The sequence below is a fragment of the Corvus moneduloides genome, chromosome 5 (genome assembly GCF_009650955.1).
Source record: "Corvus moneduloides isolate bCorMon1 chromosome 5, bCorMon1.pri, whole genome shotgun sequence".
NCBI lineage: Eukaryota > Metazoa > Chordata > Aves > Passeriformes > Corvidae > Corvus > Corvus moneduloides.
The window spans coordinates 18,301,311-18,323,457 of NC_045480.1; the positions used below are offsets into that span (position 1 = coordinate 18,301,311).

Sequence of the window (22,147 nt, forward strand, 5' to 3'; positions counted from 1 at the left end):
TACAGACATCTGCTTCAAGCATTTCATTTGCAGTAGCCACTGTGGGACCAGTAAGCTACAATGTTATCCTTTTATGAGACAGGTCTTGCTACAGCACCAGCTTCAGAGCTGGAAAATGTAGGTTCAGCAATACACTTGTGCTGTGACCTTGGTGAAAATCAATTAACCTCCCTCTGACTAAGCTTCTCACTCTATGAAAGGGAATAATGCCTGCCTTGCCAAGATGCTCCGATACCTAGCTCATTAAGATTTGGTAAAGCAGACAGTTATCCTTAGAATGATATCCTCTGTACAAACAGCTAATCTAACAGAACAAGTAACTACAATTAACCCTTTGATACCAGTAATTGAAAATAACCTCATCTCATATATATATATACACACACACAGAGTGAAAAGATTGAACAGGTTGGACAATGGCTGAAAGACATCAAAAAGACACATTTTTAATAAGATCATTATTAGCTGTTTTCCTTTAATACAGACTGTGTACTTCCTTGTTTTCTTAAATTCCTAGGTATATTTCACTTTTTTTTTCTTTCCTAGTCAAGAGTGAATTCCACCTCATAGATTAAAACCCCAGGTCTTCTAAAGCAATAGCTACATCAAATTTTAAGCCAGAGTATCTCTCTAGTAAGAAATTACTTAGAAAGTGCTTCTCTTTTATATATTACGAAAGTAATATCCAGAACACGTTTTAAGAGTAGAACAAAGTACTTCAATAATTTGCAAATTTTGTCACTCAAGATTTTAGAGATTACACTTTATTTCAACTCTGGGAAGCCAAAAGAGGTTCCTTTACATAGAGATTAACAGCACACTGCCTGTAATGATTTAGGCTTAATTTTGTTCAACTCAATACACCACCTGTAAAATTAAATAGCAGTATAGGTGCAAACAGACTAGACCAGACACTCATCTGTCACAGGCCTAGCACAAACACAGCACACCTTGCTGTGGGATTATAATTTTTTTCAAAAGAAGTTTTGTTTAAAAATCAGTTTCATTATTCGGAACAAAAGTCCACATGCATACAAAAGTATCTGTTTCACCTGTTCTAGCTCTTCCTAGAAATTGACAGAACAATGCATTATTTAGGATTCATTCTAGACAAGTGTGCTGTTAAATTCAATACAGTTTACCTGTAGCACCTCAGTCTCACCCACGCTTATTAAAACAGTAAAGTCTAATAATCTACCTTTCCCAAATACAGTGTCCTTTTCCATGTCATTTATAATGGTACAGTTGTTTCTTATTGTCTTTGCGTCATTCTGAAGCATACTCAAAGAAAAACAAATGTTACAGAAATGTACAGTTAACTCTTCATTTCCAGGGAAGGACAAGAATTGAAATAACCCCAATAATGAAGGAAACACTTCCTTAGACTATTGATATCGGGGATAAGCCACCTTTAGGTGCTTACATACTATTGTGACTGGCTTCAATCCTGAGCTAACAGTGAGCTGCAGTATTTATCCTCTTCAGATGTTTCTACAAAGTGTGCTTGTTGGCACACACCTTGGTAAAGAATTTCAGGATCAGTGATAGCAACTCTATGGGGAAATACACAGTGAAGCTATGGCTCCACAGCAAGCCATGGTGATCTGCCAGCTGCTGCATTTTCCTGCTCACTCCTGGTCTGCACTATTCCAGCACAGCTGACTGAGCCCATTCTTGCTTCCACTCTCTAAGTGGCCTGCCAGGTCACTGAGCTGAAAGAATTCAGAATGGGCTCAGGCAAGCACCAAGGTTGACCATAAGGGAGCAAACAAGGACAAATGGGAGGTAGTTTATATCACTCCTCTGAAACCCTGGCATGCATAATACCAATGCCTGTAAATACAGGGGTGGCTGGACCAGGTATCCTCCAGAGGGCCCTTTCACCTCAACCATTCTGTGATGTTTTTCGGAGTATAAAAAGCATAAGCTTCCACAGAAACCACAGGATCATACAAAGTATGTCTAGGAAATAGGTTCATTTTTTGATGAGTAGTGGTAGCAAGCAAGATACTACAAAACATACCTGAACCCCAAGATCACCAAAGATTTAGGCTATCTGGACATGACTCTAAAAGAATAGTCAAGTGCCAAGCCAGCCCATGTATCTCTGCTACAGATTACTCTGCAGCCCCAGAAAGCCCATCTGGCTGATGCTTTAGAGACAATTATAATGCTTTTATGAACATGACAAACCCACATGGAAACAGTGGCACATACCACCAGAAGAAAATGTTTTACTTCAAGTTCTAATCACAATTTTATCAAGAATTACACACCCTCCTCTAAAATTTTAAGTATGCTTGTGCTTATTTATTAGCTATCACATCATTGAACCTAAAGGGCAAAATCAGGGGTCTTCAGTCAAACATTAACACTAAATCCAAATGCACTTGGAAGGTCAAAAGCAGGAATAGTATCACAATATCCAGCCATTTTAGATTTAAGGCTACACATTGTGGCATGCTAGTCTTGACAGACAGTTCAGAGAAGTGATTGTTCCTTGTTCTTTCTGACAAAAGAATGTTAGCATGCACCAAAGGCACCCCGGCAGTTGCCTGGATTTCCAAAATTTCTGCCTGCAGCACACACAAGAGTACTTCTGAAGCTATTAAAAAGTTTTACACCATTCTTCTGCATTCTCGAAGAGCAAAATGAATACTATTAAATGCACCAGTGATCACCTTCATGTCATAGGTTTATTTTTATTACCATCTATTATTGTAGGAGACTGATTATGTGAATACTTCAAAATATACATAATTCCATACAAGAAATAAGCACCAAAGACTGAGTAGCATCAGGAATGAGATTTTAATTAGAACACAAAACATCTGACATCTAACTTCCTGTACTGGTCATTTAAGTTTATCCTTCGTAATGACCATGATATATATAGCTTGTGTTTGACTAAGTCACATCTCCCAAGAAAGATTCCAAGCTTGATCTTAATACCTTTCTGGCCAAGAGGGCCAATGGTATCCTCGGGTGCATTAGGAAGAGCATTGCTGGCAGGTTGAGGGAGGTGATCCTGCTCCTCTGCTCAGCCCTAGTGAGGTCCATCTGGAGTGTCCAGATCTGGGCTCCTCAGTACAATAGAGACATGGAGCTCCTGGAGCAGGTGCATAGAAGGGCTATAAAGATGATGAAGGGACTGAAGCACCTCTGTTATGAGGAAAGGTTGAGGGAGCTGGGCCTGTTCAGCCTTGAGAAGAGGGACCTCATCAGTGCCTATCAGTATCTGAAGAGAGGGTGGCAGGAGGATAGAGCCAGGTTCTTTTCCATGGTGCCAAGCAATAGGACAAGAAGCAACAGACAGAAACTGACTGAAGTCCCATCTGAACATGAGGAAGAACTTCTTGACTGTACGGTGACAGAGCACTGCAAGAGACTGCCCAGAGAGTTTGTGGTTTCCCTCACTGGATACACTCCAAACTGGCTGAACACAATCCTGTGCCATGTGCTCTAGGATGACTCTAAGCAGAGAGATTGGATCAAACGATCCAACTGTGGTCCCTTCCAACCCAACCCATTCTTTGTTGAAAACACCACAGGACTTGCTTCCACCTTTAAATTATGATTTAAATTTTCAACTATCAGTTCTTGTTCTGTCTTCAATACTAGACTGAAAATACAGTGATAAAAACCTAGGCTGCTTTTGACAACTGGTAAAAAACAAAATCACTAAGAGGAAGATGACCCATCCTAAAGATATTGTCATTTGCTTGCTTTTTCCAATTCTGTTTTGTTTCCTTAGCTTACTTTCTGTAGTATAACTGTTTTTTGCTCAGTCTTTACCACAGTTACTTCAGCTACTATTAACACTTCTAAGCTTAGTTTTCAATGGATATCAGGGATAAGCCTCCATTAAGGAGTTACCTATTCTTGTGACTTACTTTATCCCCTGCTAACACTAAGCTACAGTATTTATCCTATTTAGATGTTTCTATAAAACATGCTTACTTAACAGAAGTAGGAGAAATAAGCTATACCTAGTTCATATGCCAATTCCTCTCCCTTTCTACAACAGCCTAAATCCAGAAAAAAACATTGAGAAATCAGTACTTCTTTTTGCAAGCATCACCCTTGCTGTATTTTACATATACTTTGCATATTCTGATGTGCAATATAGAAAGTTATTTTAAAAAGTTTTGCATTATATAAACTAGAAGAAATCTGAGACACAGCAAAAAAATTTTTAAGACATTTAACTTCTTGTCAATATCTATCTTTCCAGAAGTTCTATACTATACACTGAACTATTGACAGTTTTAAATTATTTTACTATTCACTTTGCTTGTCTATGGCAGATTTACTGGAATTCAAATTTGCATTTAAACATGAAGAGTAAAGAGATGATTCATCACCAGCAGAAATTCCACATTTATCTGTCTCTGACACACAACTGAAGGCAGGTAAACATACACTACTTAGTACTGATTACATAACCAGTATTACCACAAGCCTATACTGTCTGACATAAACCGGAGGTCTTGATTAGTACAGAAAATTCTATAGTGAAATTTTATGACTGGTTTTAGGACAGTAGGTAGCTACCGAAGTATAAAACAATGCAGCAAATGAAAACTGTTCCAGGACAATGGCTGCTACTGCTTTCTCCACTTCACACTGCGTTTTTACATTTAGAAAGTTTGAAGAATCAACTTCTGCCATGTGTTGTCCACAGACCTTTACATGCAGAAACTATCTACAGTACATGCACACATTTTGCAAGTGCCCACACTTGGAATTCCACACATGTTCTGTACTAAGAGAACAAAGGATGATGTATGCATTTCATTACTTAAGGTTTTCTGAACAAGAGCCCCCAAATGCTACAACCTGAATATTGGCTCGGTGAGGTTGTAATGTGTATACAGACTACAATTTTAAGTACTTCAGCTGCTGGTAAATAACATCTGAGTATTTAAATTTTTTCTATTGAAGGTTACTTAAAGCAATGTGGAATTCATCACAGAAGGTTCAGAGTCAAGGTCAAATAGGTATCACACTATCATGGAGGTTTAAAGAGTTGAAGAAAAACTAAAATGGACTGAAACACTTTAAAGCAGAAGAGTAACTGCTGAAATGGCTTCCACTCCAAATAGTTTCTAAAGGTCTGCTATAGCTATCTCTTGATACACGCCAAAAATTCGATTAGGCATTTTGGGTGAGGGAGGTGGTAAACAACCTATTGACCATGGAAGCCCAAGGAGACTTCTGGACAGGCTTTAATTTTCATCTGCATAAGCCTACTTACTACTCTATTCAGAGCAAAATTACTAAGTCAGATCTTTAACTCCTAAAACACACAGACCAAAAAATCTACTTGCACCAACACTGGTGCAGCTCCCCATCCATGGGAATAAGTGTCTTCTAATACGAAAACACCAATTAGGGGAAGTTTCACTCCAAGTAACATAAAACAAACTGACAGCACACCAACTTCCAAGTACATGACCTCCCCACAGGTCCAATTAAGTGAAAGAAGGCATGGGGTATGGTGCCAAACAAAGTGCAGCTGTGGCACTCAGACCTGCCTGGGGCCCAAAATGAAATGCTGAACTGTTCTTTGTCTTTCAGAACATTTACAGCATTAAAGGTGTAGGTGAGAATGCGTTCTGAAGCTTTCGCCTAGAAATATGCAGAAAACATGTCCCAAATTCAAGGACTGAACACAGTTACAGCCTGCTTGTCTGAAAGGTTACAGCAAGCAAGGCTTTAGAACCATTTTAATATTTAAAACCAGCCAACAGCCATAATCTCCCTTTTGCATTACAGTGACATGCAGTTGCTGACATTAGTATTTCTGTATTCTGAAAACCCAGGAAACATGTTTCTGATGCAGACTGTCTGGCTGAGCCCTGGAGACAGCACTTGGCAGGGGCAATTTACAGGGTGCCCAAGTCTGTGCCCCAGTTCAGGTGTGTAAGTGCAGCACTTGTCAGGCCTGTACCATCCTCACCTGCACAGTGCTGACCAACTGGCAAGTGTTTGTGTTCAAACACCATGAGAGCACAGCCCAAGGAAACATCAGGAAATGCCATGGGCACTGGTCAGCCTCTTAAAGATAAAACTGTGCTCTCCAGAAGTGAGATATTAGGCTCTAGCAGAGATGTGTCAAAATGCATTTTTGCTAGGAAAAGTGTTATCACAACAGTCCAGAGTCAGTGAGGATGACAATTCACGTTCTGTACCTGCAAGAGCCAGCGAAGACACACTAGCAGTCCTAACGATGAATATTGAAGAGAAAAAACACAGCATGATGGGACTAAGGGAAAAAAACCCAAAAAACAAACCAAAGCCAAACAAAAAAATAACAAACAAAAGCCCAAGCAACCTGCATTCTAGCTTGGGCCATGCTTAACCTGAAATGCAAAGCGTGCAGGTGACAGCACATTACAGATTACAGAACTGCTCCAGTGTCTGACTCATGTAATTGGAAAGTGAAATATAAATATGGAAAAATACACAGAAGAAAATACTCTCTTTCTGTAAAGATCATGTGGTTTTCATATTTATATACCACTATACTTCCCCTTTGGTATCAGATTACAAATAATTTTAGATCTACATATTCTGCAGTTACTTTGAAATGTTTTATGTAGTTACTTCCTGAATGGTCATGCCAGAATCGAGATTTTGATACACAAGTAAGATTGCCTACAATTTCTTTTCCATTTGACTAAAGAACATGCTACTTGAGTCATCACCTCGCAACCTGACAAAGACTAGGTGGCAATATAGTTAGATATGTATGATTTAAGTAACATTTATTAAGCTTTAGCAGATTATAACAACCATAGTAACGTTATGAGCCACATAAACACTGAACTAAGTTCCCTATGAGAATACACACATACCTGCATGAAATACCCAGTAACTAATGCCTTTCTTATGTTGATGTAATAGTCTCGGCTGGTAAAATCTGTGCTTCTACGGGGCAAATTAAATCTATCCATGATTCGTGACAGCTGTTGGCGTACATTGTCTGCAGACATCAGGGACCTGTAGTTAATGAAGTTGTCATAACACCACTGAACCGACTCATGATCTGCAACATTAGAAAACATGAATCAAAATTAGAACAAGTAAATAAAACAGCAACTAACCAATTCATCAGTCAGATGAACCAGAAAAAAAAAATCCATAAACCTTTATCAATGATAACAGCTCTTGGTTTATTCAGTTGACTTGTTGCGCTAGGTAACGTGCCAAAACTTTTGTATTCAAGAAGCATGTGATCAGGACAGAAGAAAATCAGGGGGTTTTCCCCTCACCAACATAACATGAACACAATCACTGTTTTGCTGAAATATCACACCACTAAATTTTGGGCATTTCAAAAATCCCATCCTGCAACTAGAAAAACCATCTTCCAAACCTGAAGACATAACATGATGTAAGGAACACTGTACAATCTTTAACTGCAGCATGCAGTGAACACAAAAGACAACTGTACATAACTATGCTGTATTTGAGAAATTAAACCCTACTTACATTAAGCACTCAAGTAACAGCTAAGAGCTATACAGTCTAAGTGTGACACGCCTCACAGCAGTTTAAGTAAATGCGACTGGTAAAACACAGCGACTGTAACAGAACTCTGTACTCTTACTGTTCCTACTGCTGATAGCTCTGAGAAGAAATCTGTTGAAACAGCAAGCCTCAGCCATTCTGTCAGGATAAATACCTGCATGTTTCACATCAAGAAACCCAGTTCTCCCTAGCAATTGTCTTACTTTTCAAGTAATGCTCTTCTAATCTTTGTCTGCTTAATAATCCAACAAAGCCAGCCTTAACAAGAATTAAAACTTGAGGTAACTCTTGGAAAGAAGAGACTTTTCTTAATTTGCATTGAAACAAATGAAGGTTATGGAAGTCAAGATAAGTCCAAATTCTTTCTGCGCTTTACCTTACAGAACATATTTTAAAAGAAGTATGAATGAAGCTGTTGGACAGTTATGATTCTACTGTACAGTACCACAACATACTATTTTCTGAGTCAACTGAACTATGCATTGTAGATAACCCATAGATGTTTTATACTGTTCTAGATAAAAACAGTAGTAGCATTTTGTCTTCTGATCCCAGAAGTCAATTCACAATTTCACAAGATGATTCCTGAAAAAATTCCATCCCTCAGAAACCTGAGTATTAAAGCAATGGCTTCCAGAAATATGCACAAAATGTCTGCAAGACATCCTGGATCCCATTAACGAAAAAGCTAACAGGCAAAAAAACAAGCAACACATGTCTTCAATTCAGAGACGTTTCACAGCAATTTCTCAGCTATTGTTTTAAACAAGCTGAATACATTTGTTCGCACTTAGGCCCTTACTTTGGATCGTCACATAATGGTAGTGTTACAAAGTTTCAATACAAAATTTCTAAATCAAACATACAACAGAAAGGGGCACTAAGTTGCATTTCTTCTTACTTAGAGTAAAGAGACTGGTTTTTCGTTTGCCTACAGGAAAAATGTAACTGGAGCATCTAAGTTTACACAGCTGGCAGTTTATAGCAATCTTTTTATTTGCCACCAATATAAGTCACTGTTAAAAAAAGTGGGCCACTTTCTCATTTTTCAAGAGAACTCCTAGCTTCACCTGTTCATTCTTATCTTCTTTAAGCTGCTAAAATATATTTCAGCGATGCTGAAAAGGATCATATATTTTCTCTAAATTCCATCCACTGAAGTTACATAATTGAAACATATGTATTACACAGTTCTACGTTACTTCTTGTTGATGCATCATCCACTTGCCTCTTAATCTACTCCAAAGCCTTATTATAGAATTCCTAACTACATTAAAAAGTTAGAATTAAAAAGGTTTTTGTTCTAGCAACATATCCTTCTCCAAATTCACAGTTTTTTCTGCATGGCTCTCCCTGAAAAATCAGTAAGCAATTATGCAGATTTTTTTATAATTAATGTCAGATAAACTTCCAATATTTCTTAATTACAGGAACACTTGCTTCCTTCTGTCCAAGGTTACCCAGCATTGATTTAAAAGCCTGGCTTATTTGCATGCTCATCAGTTTATTACAAGATTGCTTGGGTAGTTTTTTGGTTTTGTTTGACCCCCAAAGGAAAGTAACACCTAAATAACAAAACCCAAGCCTTTCAACTGTCCTTAGAACCCAGAAACCGAAGTTGGCAGCACAAAGCATAACAAATAATTTTACTAAAACAGACACAGACTTACTTTGCTTGAAAGCATGGTAGACATTCAGCAACGTCAAATGATCTCCATCTATGTGGGCAAACCTCATCTTGGCTTCATCTGCTGCTTTCTTTGCTTCCGTGGGGCGAACAAAACACTGTGGGACTAAACAAGGTTGGTATGGGCCCAACACAAACGCCCATATCGATGAGTCACGCATTCACAGATAGAGGAACAAGGCCTAGCTAGGTCAGTTCACAGAGCATAGGGCAGGGCAGGATGGCCTCCAACTGCATCTTGGACTGTTTACTACCTTGATTTGGTACATCAACACCTAACCACATCTGTAAGACAAGAGGGTTTCAAAGCTACAGAGTACCTGATTATTTTAATAGAACTATATGTAGGCATCAAAATCTCTAGTCTGAAGGCCATCAAGGTTACCTACACAGACTGGAAGGCTAAACAGATCTTAGTTCAAACCCAGTGCTGATAGCTCTACCAGGAGCTAGTACCTAAATGAAACTCTTTAATTGCAAATTTGCTTTTTCAGAAAGTCCCTACAGACAAAGTAGATAGTTCTGAAACTGTAGTATACTAGCACAGCCTAAACCAACTTGAGGTTTGATTATCACAAGTCTGTTACTAGACAAGAACACACCAGTCAAGTCTCTTCCCACATGGTATTGCTATTAGCACTGGTATACAGAAACATGTGAATGAACTAGTATTAATAAGTCTAAAGGCTGTGATGGCAGCGGCAGTGGTGGAAGGTTAAACTGTCCTTTGGCACTACTTCAAATAAAAAATATATATAAAAAATGCAACATAATGAGCTTTCTCTATCATTATATTCTCTTACATACATCTGACTCATCTGACTTCCATCCAAAAATCATGTTCTACCATTTCTTTTCCAGATACAAACTAGCAAAGACCATAAATAGTATTGCAGCCAACTGAATTCATGATCTGCCAACATTCTAGTAAGTTGTAAGATTGATATCAATCCACAAGATCTTGAAAGTAGTTATAAGAGATCTGGAGCTGGATCTGCTGGAGCAGGGAGGTTGGACCAGGTCACCCACTGTGATTTCTTCCAACCTTACCCATCTGTGATTTACCTTATAGAGATCTACACCAGAAAATAAATCAGTTTGGTTGTAAGTAGGTGTAATTTTTAAGAGGTTAAATTTCAATAAAATTAATGATGAAATACTAAAAATCCTTTATCTTTTTCCAGTTGCTTGGGACTACATTAGTTTTCTCATTAACTGAAGCCCCACAATCACATGAGAATACCTCTTTGCATATGACATATCCCTATCAAACAAGGGCTTTTTGTGCAGTGTTATGTCGTTTGACTTTATTTTACTCCTAAATTTGCATAAAAGTCACAAAGCACTAGACATTGTGAGCTGTATACCAGATGGAACTTGAGAAGAAAAAAAAAAAAAAAAAAAAAAATCACACTGCAGCAGTGAATCATGGTAACAAATCAACAAAGACCAATGCATTAAAGAAAATGGAAATGCAGGTGTGAAATAAACACCCTCTATAATGAGTCCTGCATTTGAAAAAGGAGATAATATCAAGTGTATTTTCATTTCTAACTCATACTAATAGAAGCAAAATCCAGATTATTCTATCACTGGCTTAACTCAGTGTTTTGAAAAAGTAATAGTACTTTCCATACCACAGCATGACACCATGGCTTTTATAAAATGGAAGTATAATCATTTAATCTGCTCATTTATTTAATGCTATTTTTACTCTTTTCTGTCACCTAGTTTCCCATTCAGTCCAAACTTAAAACATGGATTGCTATCAAGAGCCTGACAATCTTTGTGTGCACTTAACGCACCAAAACATACTATTATGCTGCTGGTTTAAAAGAAGTGCTTACTTTGGGAAACAGCCCTCACAAAGACCAGGACTATGGTTTTTTTAAGAGTAGTGTTTTAGTTATGACCCATACACTAACCAGCTTCAATCCGCTTTTTATTTTTCCCCCAAAACTTATTTATCATTATGTTAATCGTGGCTTAAAACAAAGAAGGTTATCATGGCCTGGGAAAAGGTAAATTGGAATAGGAGTAAGGCAAATCAGTTGAAGGCCACAGACAAAAATACTAAACTGACTTGATCTATAGTAGATACTGGGAAGAGAAGGCAGAAGAGAAGAGAAAGACAGGCACCAACCTACCACCACCTCCGCAATTAAGCCTACCATTTAATTAAAGAAAAATATTATGATTCTGCCCTGCCCATCTGCTCTGAGTCTGAACAATCATAACATTTTAACTTGTTCTTAAAGACTTTCATACAAATATACTGTAAGACTAAACTGAAGCAACAAATTTTACACTTAGTGAAAACTTTTTTTTTCCTCGAGCCAACCAAGTTAAGCATGTCAGCAATACACCTGCACTGTGGAGAGGCTGATAAAATACCACATCCCAAAGACAAAAGAGTACTTAAGAGTAAGAACACCCCCATTTTCATAATAGAGTAAAACCTGCTGCTTGTCCTATGACCTCTAGTTATAAACCAAAGTCACTTCTACACACAATGGGGAAATTAAATACAAGGTTTGCTTGGTGACATTTTCCTCTCATTAAGTTCTCTCAGCAAGCAGCTCTGCTCTGACACAGAGCTACTCATTTAACAGCAGTGGAATACAGCTGCACACCTAAGTTAATTCTTTTAAAGATACGTCTTCCTTCCAAGTTTCTTTTTTCCCTTTGAAAGTACTAACTGTTCTCCAGTTTTGCCATTTACTGACTGAAAAATGTATCACGTACAAGATTATGATTTAATATAAATTATACTCTGATCGCTTTGAGAAGACTGTGATTTATCAAAGTGCAGAAGAATGCACAACACAAAACAGATCTCACTGCCTCAAAAACCAGTGGCTGAGATGACATTTCTGGGCCTGACTATGAACCTAAACAGAAATCTCTGTTCCACTGGCCTGATTCCCCACCCCCAACAATTCAAACTTATATACTTTTAACTGATGTTAGGAGCAAATTCTTAGATAATTTTATGCACTAGTTTTTAACATTACTACTCACTAGCTTCAAGGTCTCTACATAAATCCATAATGACTGAACCCATATATGAAGTTTTAAAAAACAATTCTAATTTGATTAGAAATATATTTACATTATTTTTCTGATTTGGAAAAATTAAATTTTCCCCAAACTGAAGATCTGCTTTTTTTTTTCCCTCTTTTCCTGCTATTACCTGACAACATGGCAGTAATAGATAGGACCTCATTAGAACAGTTGTAGTCACAGCTTGCAATAACCATCTTAGCCAGCTGTGGATCCAATGGAAATTCAGCCATCATGGATCCCAACTCAGTCAAGTCTCCATCATCATTTAAAGCAGCCAGATAATTCAAAAGCTCTAAGGCTCTCATCAGGGTTTCAGGAGCTGAAAGAAAAAAATATGTAAACTTGAACATTAACCAAACTTCTCTGAATCAGCAAAAACCAAGGAAGCACAGACTGTTATTAGGTATCTTTTTTTTTTTCTGTTCTCCATTCCCTAGCATCCAAATGCCAAACTGTTACCATGTCCAGTAATACACACCCAAGCATGAATGAATGGGGGCAGGAGGGAGGGAACACTTATTTAGAAAAGCTTTAAACTTAGTTACAAGCTTTGAATATTTGAAGATTACTGCTTTTCAAAATTCAGACAGCAGTAGCATTGTGAAATATTCAGTACCAGTAGTATCACTTCTCCCTGCAGATACTTTTTCCCTTGTCCATACTAAATAGACCAATAGTCCTAAAATCTCAGCCATGTCAACTCTAGATACCTACAGTCTTTCAGAAAGCCAGTAAGAATATTCTCTTTATCTTGCATTCCTCACACAGAATCAGTACTAACCCACAAAGAAAAATAAAAGGAAATCCAAAAGTCTTTCTGCTAAGCTACCATAGATGTTGCACAGAACAAAGAATTTAATTGTTCTGTAGAACTATTTAAAAACTTACAGACTATGTCAGATTTTTATTTTAGGGGAAAAAACAACTAACATTTATATTTGGCTGATTTACATTTTTAACTAACAATGTAAGTTATTTCTGAAGCATGTATGAACATTTAACACTTAGAAGAAAGATGCACATAAACTATAGTTTGAGCCAAACTACGTATTCAGCTTTAAAAACACCAGCCCATTTTATTTACCAACAGCTGTTAACTGATTGCACAATTAGAATGTGTAATCAAGGTGATACATAAAAAAACCTCAAATAAAAAGACTTCCTAATGCCAAGAATTTTCTCTTATTCTCTGAAGGCAAGGGGCATTCAGTAGATTCCTTGCTTCCACTAAAAGCTCTTACACAGAAAGAAACAGCTTGCTTGAATATGATACAGAGCACTAAATTTCAGGACAAACAAGACATTCCTTACAGATTACAATAAAAAACCAGAAAAAAGCAATAAAATAAATTATTCTATGTTCTCATTATATAAAGTAGTCACAAAAATAAAGATTGGAAAGATGGAAAAAGGTACCTGGAGGATCCATAAAATCAAAGTGCACCAAATCATCTATACCAAGCTTCTTGAGCTGTAATACTACAGATCCTAAGTTAGACCTCAAAATTTCAGGGTATGTGTTGTCCTGGGGGGGGATAAGGGGGGAAAAAAAAAAAAAAAAGAGAATTTGTAACATTTCTTCAAGACACTTTATACTACAGAAGCATTCAAATTCTCATTTTGTTTAATAGCACAGCACTCAATGACCTGAATCAGACATTCTTATAAACACAATGTAAGAACCCCAATCTTACCTGCATTTCAGTTTTGTAGGCCTTCTCTGTATAAAGCCTGAAGCACTTGCCTGGTCGAGTACGACCAGCACGGCCAGCTCGCTGCTGGGCAGACGCTTTACTGATCGCAGTCACCAACAGAGACTCCACTCTGATACGAGGATTGTACACCTATTTCAAAGTGGAGGCAGAGCAGGACAGAAGGTAAAAGAATAAACAATGTTCATGGATAAGACAACAATCCAAAGTGCTTTAAACTTATTTTTAAACACAGCTTCTGACTAGGAAATCCCAAGTTGTATGTATCTGAAAAGAAAAAAAACCTGGCTACAAAAGACTCTGGAGAGCTTCAAATACAACTGCCTAGAGAACAGCATTTTTTATTCATTTGTTAACAGCAACTCCTGCCAGGCTCCCTGTTCTTAAATATATTTTTAGATAGCAAAAGGAATGTGTCCAATTTGTTCTACAGAGTGCTAAACAGTCATGATGCTCAAAAAATCCCATAAAAATGTTGTTTTGATATAACTATGAGTTGAATAATCATATTCTAGAGATCAGAAAACTCTAACATTAAGGTTTTACACAACTGTAAAGATCAGGCTGCTGACAGAAGAAAACTGTATTTCAAGGGTACATGCAGACTGTCACAGTACAAAATTCCTGCTGGTATTTTCTGTAAAACTCCCACTGCAGTCATACCTGAACAGCAGCCCTGCCAACTCATTAGGGCTCATGGAAAAGAATATACTGAAAAAAAGGGCAGTAGTCAAATAGTAGTTTCAGCTGAAGACATTTTCGGTTTTAAGACCTTTCTGGTATGACTCAGTATAAAATATGTACAGAAACCTTAGTTCTTATACTGGAAGAATACCTTCTGCAATGAGAACTATTTGTGAAAAAAGTTCAGCCTTAATGGCGATTGAAACTAGTGTAAGAAAACACACTGGCTGTACTCACATTCTGCTGAATGTCTGTCTCATTTTGCAAAAGTTAAAAAGACTGAAAATTTGTACCATTACTAAAGGAAAATACTAAGAAACCGAGTAATAAAGAAAGCTACATTTAATGAAAAAACTGAACGTAGATAATGAGATTCATATTTTATTTAGTTACTGGGTTGACTGTAGGAAAGCTACTTCAGTTCCACTGAACATCCTATGATGTTCCAAGAACCACAATACGAGCTTGATTACAATCTTCAGGGCTGCAACAGTACATGGTAAATACTGACATGAAACAGCAGATATAATTTCTTTCTTCTCATTTTAGTGCTGAAGTTTTCTACAGTGACTTATAAGAAGAGGAGGCTTCTAGAACCACTTTTACTTACTTTCATATCATTTCTTTGTTTTGCTTGAGCATCCTCAAGCATAGACACGCAGTACAAAACTACCCTTCCTAGAGTATCTAGAAAAACTACATTCCAAGTCTAACTCAAAATTCTCACATTTAAAAATAAAATTTTTAAAAATAAAATTATTCTATCTAAAGTTTGTGGACTAAGTGCAAACTGTAAAAATCTTAAGTTAAAAACAAAACAAATCTAAACCAACCCAGTTCAAGATTTCAACTGGAAAAAGACCTATCAGTGTTTGCAAAGGGAAGAGTTGCCTGAGCAAACCAGATTCCATCAACTTTCCTACTGTAAAGAGGAAAAAAATACTACTTACCTTCTGTTTTGCAAAGCCAGGATCAATCACAAACACTACACCATCTATTGTTAATGATGTCTCAGCAATGTTAGTGGACACAACAACCTGTAAAAGAGGAAAGAAAACAAAACCTCAAACAACTATATGAAACTACTTCATCCTGAAGATGAAGTGCTCCAAAACTTTGTCTCTGCACAAATAACTTTCAGCAAACTTTCCATCACTTAATCAATAGCTACCAGAGCAACACTCCAACACTTTCACAGGATGATCTGAAATCAACCAGAGGAACTTCCAGTGAAAAGAAAGCAATTTTCATCCACTGTTTTTTGCTCCCCTATGGGTCTATTAACAACAAAACAAATGTAATTAAGAAAAAAAAGAGCAAAAATTTAACTTATGAAACCATTATTCAAAATTTTTTCTCACATCTCTGGTACAAAATGACAAGTTATACTGGATACCTTTAACATCATCTATTAATTCTAGCTTTTTACCCTTGTTTGAAAGCCTGAACAGGGCAAACTGGTTAAATAATATTAAATGAAAAGTTATATACATTACCAGCACAGTATTTTCTTTTATTTGGTTTGAAATAAAGCTGTTACCAACACATTACAGCTAAAATCCTGACCAGTATGTATTTAATTCCCACTTTGTCTTTTTCTATCACCAGATATTCAAACACCTTTACATATCTTTAATGTTACATTCTTAGCCTTTCAGAAGGTTAAGTCACATGCAAAAATTAAAGCAAACATGACTATCAGAATTCCGAGGCTTGATTTGCCACCATTTAAATTTTTATGTCCAGAGATGCAGTGTAACAGGCTATGGATACCATTAGCTCTCATCCCAACAGTGACCACAATGAATCACGTTATTAGCAAGTTGCATCATCTATCTCAGAACAGACCCAAAACCTGTTCAGCACTTCATCAGAAGTGCTTACCCTTCACTTCTTAATTTCAGAGCATTCCATCATCACTGCTTTCAGTTTATCAATCAGAACTGGAGAGACTCCCTAACAACTGGTTCAGAACTACAATGAGGCCAGTGACTGGCGATTTCCCTTCCTGCTGGCTCATCACTCCGCCAGTCAGCTACTTACACACTCAGCTTGTCTCTTCTCAAGGTCTAAACTTGCCCAAATACTACAATATATTGAAAGCAGTACTTTGGTAGAAAAAACACTGACAATTAATTTGGAATTATGGTGTTTCTCCCTAAAATGATGTGCTACTTAAAATTCCTCAAACAGAAAATTCTGTACACGTCATTCACAGGTAAGCTGCACGAATTAGTCAAGACATAACAGCCACAAATACCAGTTCCAGTCAGTGCAAAATCTCAATATATTTTCATTAAAATTTTGTAAGGCATTAAATATACAAATTAAACTCACACTCTCACATTAAAAGCCTAGTTAATCCACATTCAGGTTGCTGTTATAGAGCATACCTTATTCAAAAAGTTTTGTGTTTTTCTGTTTCAGCTAAGGTACAGAACCATCCACACCCAGATTCTTCAAATACTAATTACAGAGCAGACAAAAGGTTTTTATCCTGCTTTCAACCACTGATTTCTATTAGGACACTTCAATACCAGGAAATCAATACCATTATTATGCTTAGTCCACAGTGGTAAAACAATTTAATTTGCACCTGAATTGACTTAATTTATACAGAACTTTCCTCAGGTAGAAAGGAAAAAGTTATTTACACAGTGGATTCTGTTGCACATACAGATACTGTTTGTAACTGTCACATTGCTTAAAAAATGGTAATTAATGACTGTAAAAACAGAAGAAATTTTTAAAAAGGTTGAAGAGGTTATAATATTTTTCAAGTCTGAATCAAAGTACAACGTTACTTGGACATCAAACAATTGATATCAGCACTACACTATATAAAATAATAAATTATAATTAGCCTTAGCTGTAGTTCTGCAGTTCCTGAGATTAATTTTAAAATGTTGGTTTGAATATTAAAATACACATAGTATCCACCATCTAAAAATATATTTATATTGCATTAAGTATTAACTAGCAATGCTTAAGACTGCCGAAACAGAAACTGGAACACAGTTTGAAAAGAAGGGATAAGATGAAAGGGATAAGAGACAAGAATAGAAACGTTAAGTCATCTTCATCTTCCTCAATTAAAAAAAAATTCTTACTAGTTAATCAGAGTATTTATCTGTAATCTCAAGCCTTCTCACAATAACAGCAGCTTTCTTAGCACAAAGACGACAAAAAAAGTGCTATGTTGTTAAAGCTGCATCACTACTAGCTGTTACCATTCCTACTACAGCAAAATGCCACACTACTTCCAGCATCTCCCATTTCACAAAGTTAAAGCTCCGAAGATACTTTGTTCAGATACTGCAAGCACTTCACTTACACTTGTATGACCATTAGAGCCTTTGAAAGGATGCAGATCACCTACTAGCTCCCTCCTCAGCAGTTCTAAAATCTAGGTTCAATCCCACGAGGGACTGGATGAAAACAGACATTTCCTTGAATAGACAGGCACAGCATCACATGGCTTTACTTTACATACCTTGATCACTAGACTAACTGAAACTAAACCAACATTTAAAAAACGTACAACACAGATGCACTTTCACTCATAGTTAAGATTTGTTATGGATATAAAAACTAAAACATGGAAGCCAGAACATTTCAGCCAAAGCAGATAAAAGTGATTTCATAGGTCTGAGTGCTGCCTACATGCTGTGCCTGCTTTTGACTACAGTTGGCATCTTTTGGGCATAACAACTTTTCTTGTAGTAAAACAGCTGCTACACCAAGAGTGTCTTCCTCTCAGAGACTGGTACTGGCTCTGTCATTTCAACATAACAAAAACTATGCTCTGCACTTGTTATGCTCTTATGCAGAAAACCAAAAATTTTGAAGGGCACAGTTTTAAACATAGTGAAAATTTAATGAAATACACAGCTCTCAGTTGTTTATTACTTAAAAGCAATTTCAGTCATGTAAGTCATTTGCAAATACAATCTTGTTGCAGCATTAGTTTAACAATTTCAAACTGAATGCTCTCTGCAACCAACTTCCAGAGGAAAAGGAAGGTAATTTCACTAGATTTAGTAAGTGATTTACTCTTCCAGAACACTAGAAAGTTGTCGCTATTATTCTACATGCATCATACTGCACAAAAACAACAAATAATCAAGGAACAAACCCTGCCTAGAGCACATAGTATGATTCAGCTTTGACTTTCAAAATCTTAGTTTTGTGCCTGTCAGTTTTGTATAGCAGTAGTTTAGCTTTAAAAAGCTCTAACATCACTCCTTTTTAATAAAACACATAGCTTCTGCTATGAATTACTGTAAGCACTGACATACTAATTTTATGAGGAACATTCACTGTGCCATTTCAAGTTTTTCAGTTTCTCAATCAATTTTGCCTAATGAAAGAACCTCAATTCCTCATTTATTCCCACAAAAATACGAACCATGAACTTCAACATACTTGTTCTAACTTGCTCCTTCTCACAAACCTGAAAAAACAGGTAAAACCTGCCTGATAACCTACCCTGAAGAGACAGCCCATTTTGTCTCAAATAAAATTTTTAAAAAAATAGAAAAGGCAAAAAAACCATTACTCAAAATAATTACTTATGTAAAAAATCCCATCCCTCCACATAAATCATATCTAATTCTTATCTCGCAGAAGCAAAATAAGTAATAGATATTTTGAACTAAACCACTAGAGTCTCATAAGCAACTTAAATGAATGCCACTTCCATTCAGTCAAGTCAAACTGTTACCACAACATCCTGGGCCTGTAAGATGGAGGAGAGAACTTTGATTTGTACTGAGAAACAAATTTCAAGTTATCTAAAAATTCTAATGTGATAAAATACTGCATTTTTAAGACTTCATTAAAGAAACCCTTGTACTTGTTGCTGTCCAAATATATTTAAAGGAGCTGAAAGTCGTATTTCATTGCCCATGCAACTGTGAGTAGCTGCTTACAGAACAGAATACTAACACAGCTTAGTATTTACCTTTCTTCCTATTGCTCCATTTTGTTTTTTTGGTGGGGGAGGTTCAAATATCCTTTGCTGTTGCTGAGGAGGAAGGGTGGAATACAACGGAATGATTTTTATGTCACCAACTTCAGGACCTAAATCATCAATTTCACGTTTTATCCTCTTGCAGGCTTCATCAATCTCCTGCAAAACAAAAATATTGATTAGAAGAGAACTCCATGAAAAAGGAAGCACATTTAGAGTGCCTAGGACGATTAGAGCAAGTCTACACCCTGAAGAACAATTACAATAACTTCTACTTTAAAAAATAAAAATAACTTAAAAAATCAATCAAGGTGCTTACTGAATCTGCAATCAAATTTCCACAATACTTCAAGATGTTTCAGCTTCTATACTCTAATGAACAGCCTAATTTGCATTCAACATCCTTTTTCTTTTAGTCATGTTTCCTAATTAAATCTCTACAAATTGTACTAAAATTGAAATCTCTCACCCTGGAATATTAAACTGCACTCATGACCTTTTCAATTTTCACAATCTGAAGGAAATTGATGTGTAAGATATTTAAAATAAGCCAATTAAGCTTTAATGTCACGTATCACTAATGCAATTATATGGAAGATTTGCTTCATTGTACCTAATGAGAACAAACACCTTTACAGTATAAACATGGATACTCAAAACCAAACCTCTCAATCCCATATTTCAGATTTTACTTTAAAATTAACTGAAAACCCACTTAAGTTTAGGAAAAATCAGTGAAATATTCTGAAGATGAAAGATTTTTCATGCCTTTTTTTACCATAGTATTTTCTAGCCTATTTTCTGCTTACCATACAAGACAGTTCACCACAGCCCAGTCATTTTAAGTCCATTTCATTTTAAAATTACTACATTTAAGCCAGCTAGGTGACCAATAGTTATGGTAAGAACTAAGGAAAACTGGGGTGCACAGAAACTTAGGTTAATGAGTAACACCACTATCAACAGAGCTTTCACTAGTGTAACTAAGAGACACACTGACCAACTACTGATCTTCCATCTGAAATGCTGAGGGGAGAATAAAGTCATGACAAAAAGCAACAGTAGGCAAAAGCAAAAAAATGGCTACAACGTACTCTGAAAAAAGAGGGGAGACCTTCCTTACCACATTCACTAGCCTGAAGCTGAAGTGATACTTACGACCCTAAAACAAATATACGGAACTGGTAATCTAAAGGCTTTGTAAAATGATTGCTTTAAACTGTGATTTGAAAAGCAAAAGCAGCCTCCTTTTTAGAAATCATAAATTCAGGTAGATCTGCACCAAATCTGGGTATTTCACTTGTTTTTAAAGAGACATTTAAATTCTCAGCACAAATGCACTGAATATGTTTCAAAGAAGCACAGACAATACTTGTTCTATATTGATCAGTCTATACAATCAATAAAAGCATGGCAAAATGAAGGCTCTTCCTCTTTGATGTCCAAGGGCCCTTTTAAGAGTAAGCCTAATGCTGTCTAGTAATGCATTGCCAATTTGAATGAATTGCAGATATTTACCAAAACTGTGCACTTTGCCAACAAATCCAACACATCTTCATAAAATAAGGGGTATACAAAACCATTGAGTTGGAATGCCCACTACTGGCTTACTACAAGAAAGGAATTTTTTTTTTTTAATGCAGGTGTAAGTATACCTTGTTCTCCTGATAACCCCATGCAAGTTCAGTAATAGCCTCCTAGGTCAAAGGGAGTTAAATATTTCATATAAACAAAAACACAGCGCAGACCTTAGTTCCTGGTCTGGAGGTCACTACACCATTCATGGAATTTATGCAGATTTTACTGTGTAACTGGGAAAGCTGTGATGCTTGGACAGGATGCAGAGTCTTCATTAGTAATGACTAGAGGTTCCAGGATAGTTTTATATTTAAGAGAAGGCAAAATATAAGCAAGCAAAGAAAAACAAAAGCACTACACTCTTCAGGACATATGTACACAGCTACTGATCAACTTTCAGAAGAGATTAAAGTATTCATTCTTCCTAGAGTTTACCAATGTAGTTTCAAATCAGGACTCATTAGAACACTTCAAAATAGAGATGCCATATTTGCAGAATTGCAGATAACTACAAACCTCTCATAAACTGCTTTAAGAAGGATGCAAAACACCAAGAGCCACTGTCACTCATCTGAAGACAGTGTTAAGTGAATTCTTTAATCGTAGTAGTTTTAATTTTAAAAAGGAAAGAGTAGTTTCCTTTTATTTACCACACTACCAGAGAACAGTGTATCTGCTTCAGTATATCTACTACTAGTACATCAACTTCCCTATAGGAGTCCTCACAGTACCAATCCCGCCAGAGTCAAGAAACATTTGGACAAAGCCCTCTGGCACAGGGTGTGACCCTTAGGGCTGTCCTGTACAAGGCCAGGAGTTGGAGTTGGATGATCCTAGTGGGTCCCTTCCAATTCAGGAAATTTTATGATTCTAACTGTATCCAGAACCACACAGATGATGACCAAAACTGGT

General features: G+C 36.7%; 1 protein-coding gene across 1 annotated transcript in view; it reads right to left on the reverse strand.

Moving 5' to 3' along the window:
• DHX15 (DEAH-box helicase 15) overlaps window positions 1–22,147 on the reverse strand; it is a 51,936-nt gene that overhangs the window by 7,462 nt on the left and 22,327 nt on the right. Inside the window, exons 6-12 of the mRNA XM_032107973.1 lie at window positions 19,649–19,816; window positions 15,636–15,722; window positions 13,984–14,133; window positions 13,706–13,814; window positions 12,417–12,608; window positions 9,207–9,329; window positions 6,861–7,051 (exon numbers count right to left, since the gene is read on the reverse strand). Of these exons, the coding sequence (XP_031963864.1) occupies window positions 6,861–7,051; window positions 9,207–9,329; window positions 12,417–12,608; window positions 13,706–13,814; window positions 13,984–14,133; window positions 15,636–15,722; window positions 19,649–19,816 (1,020 nt within the window). The remainder of the gene's footprint in view (window positions 1–6,860; window positions 7,052–9,206; window positions 9,330–12,416; window positions 12,609–13,705; window positions 13,815–13,983; window positions 14,134–15,635; window positions 15,723–19,648; window positions 19,817–22,147) is intronic.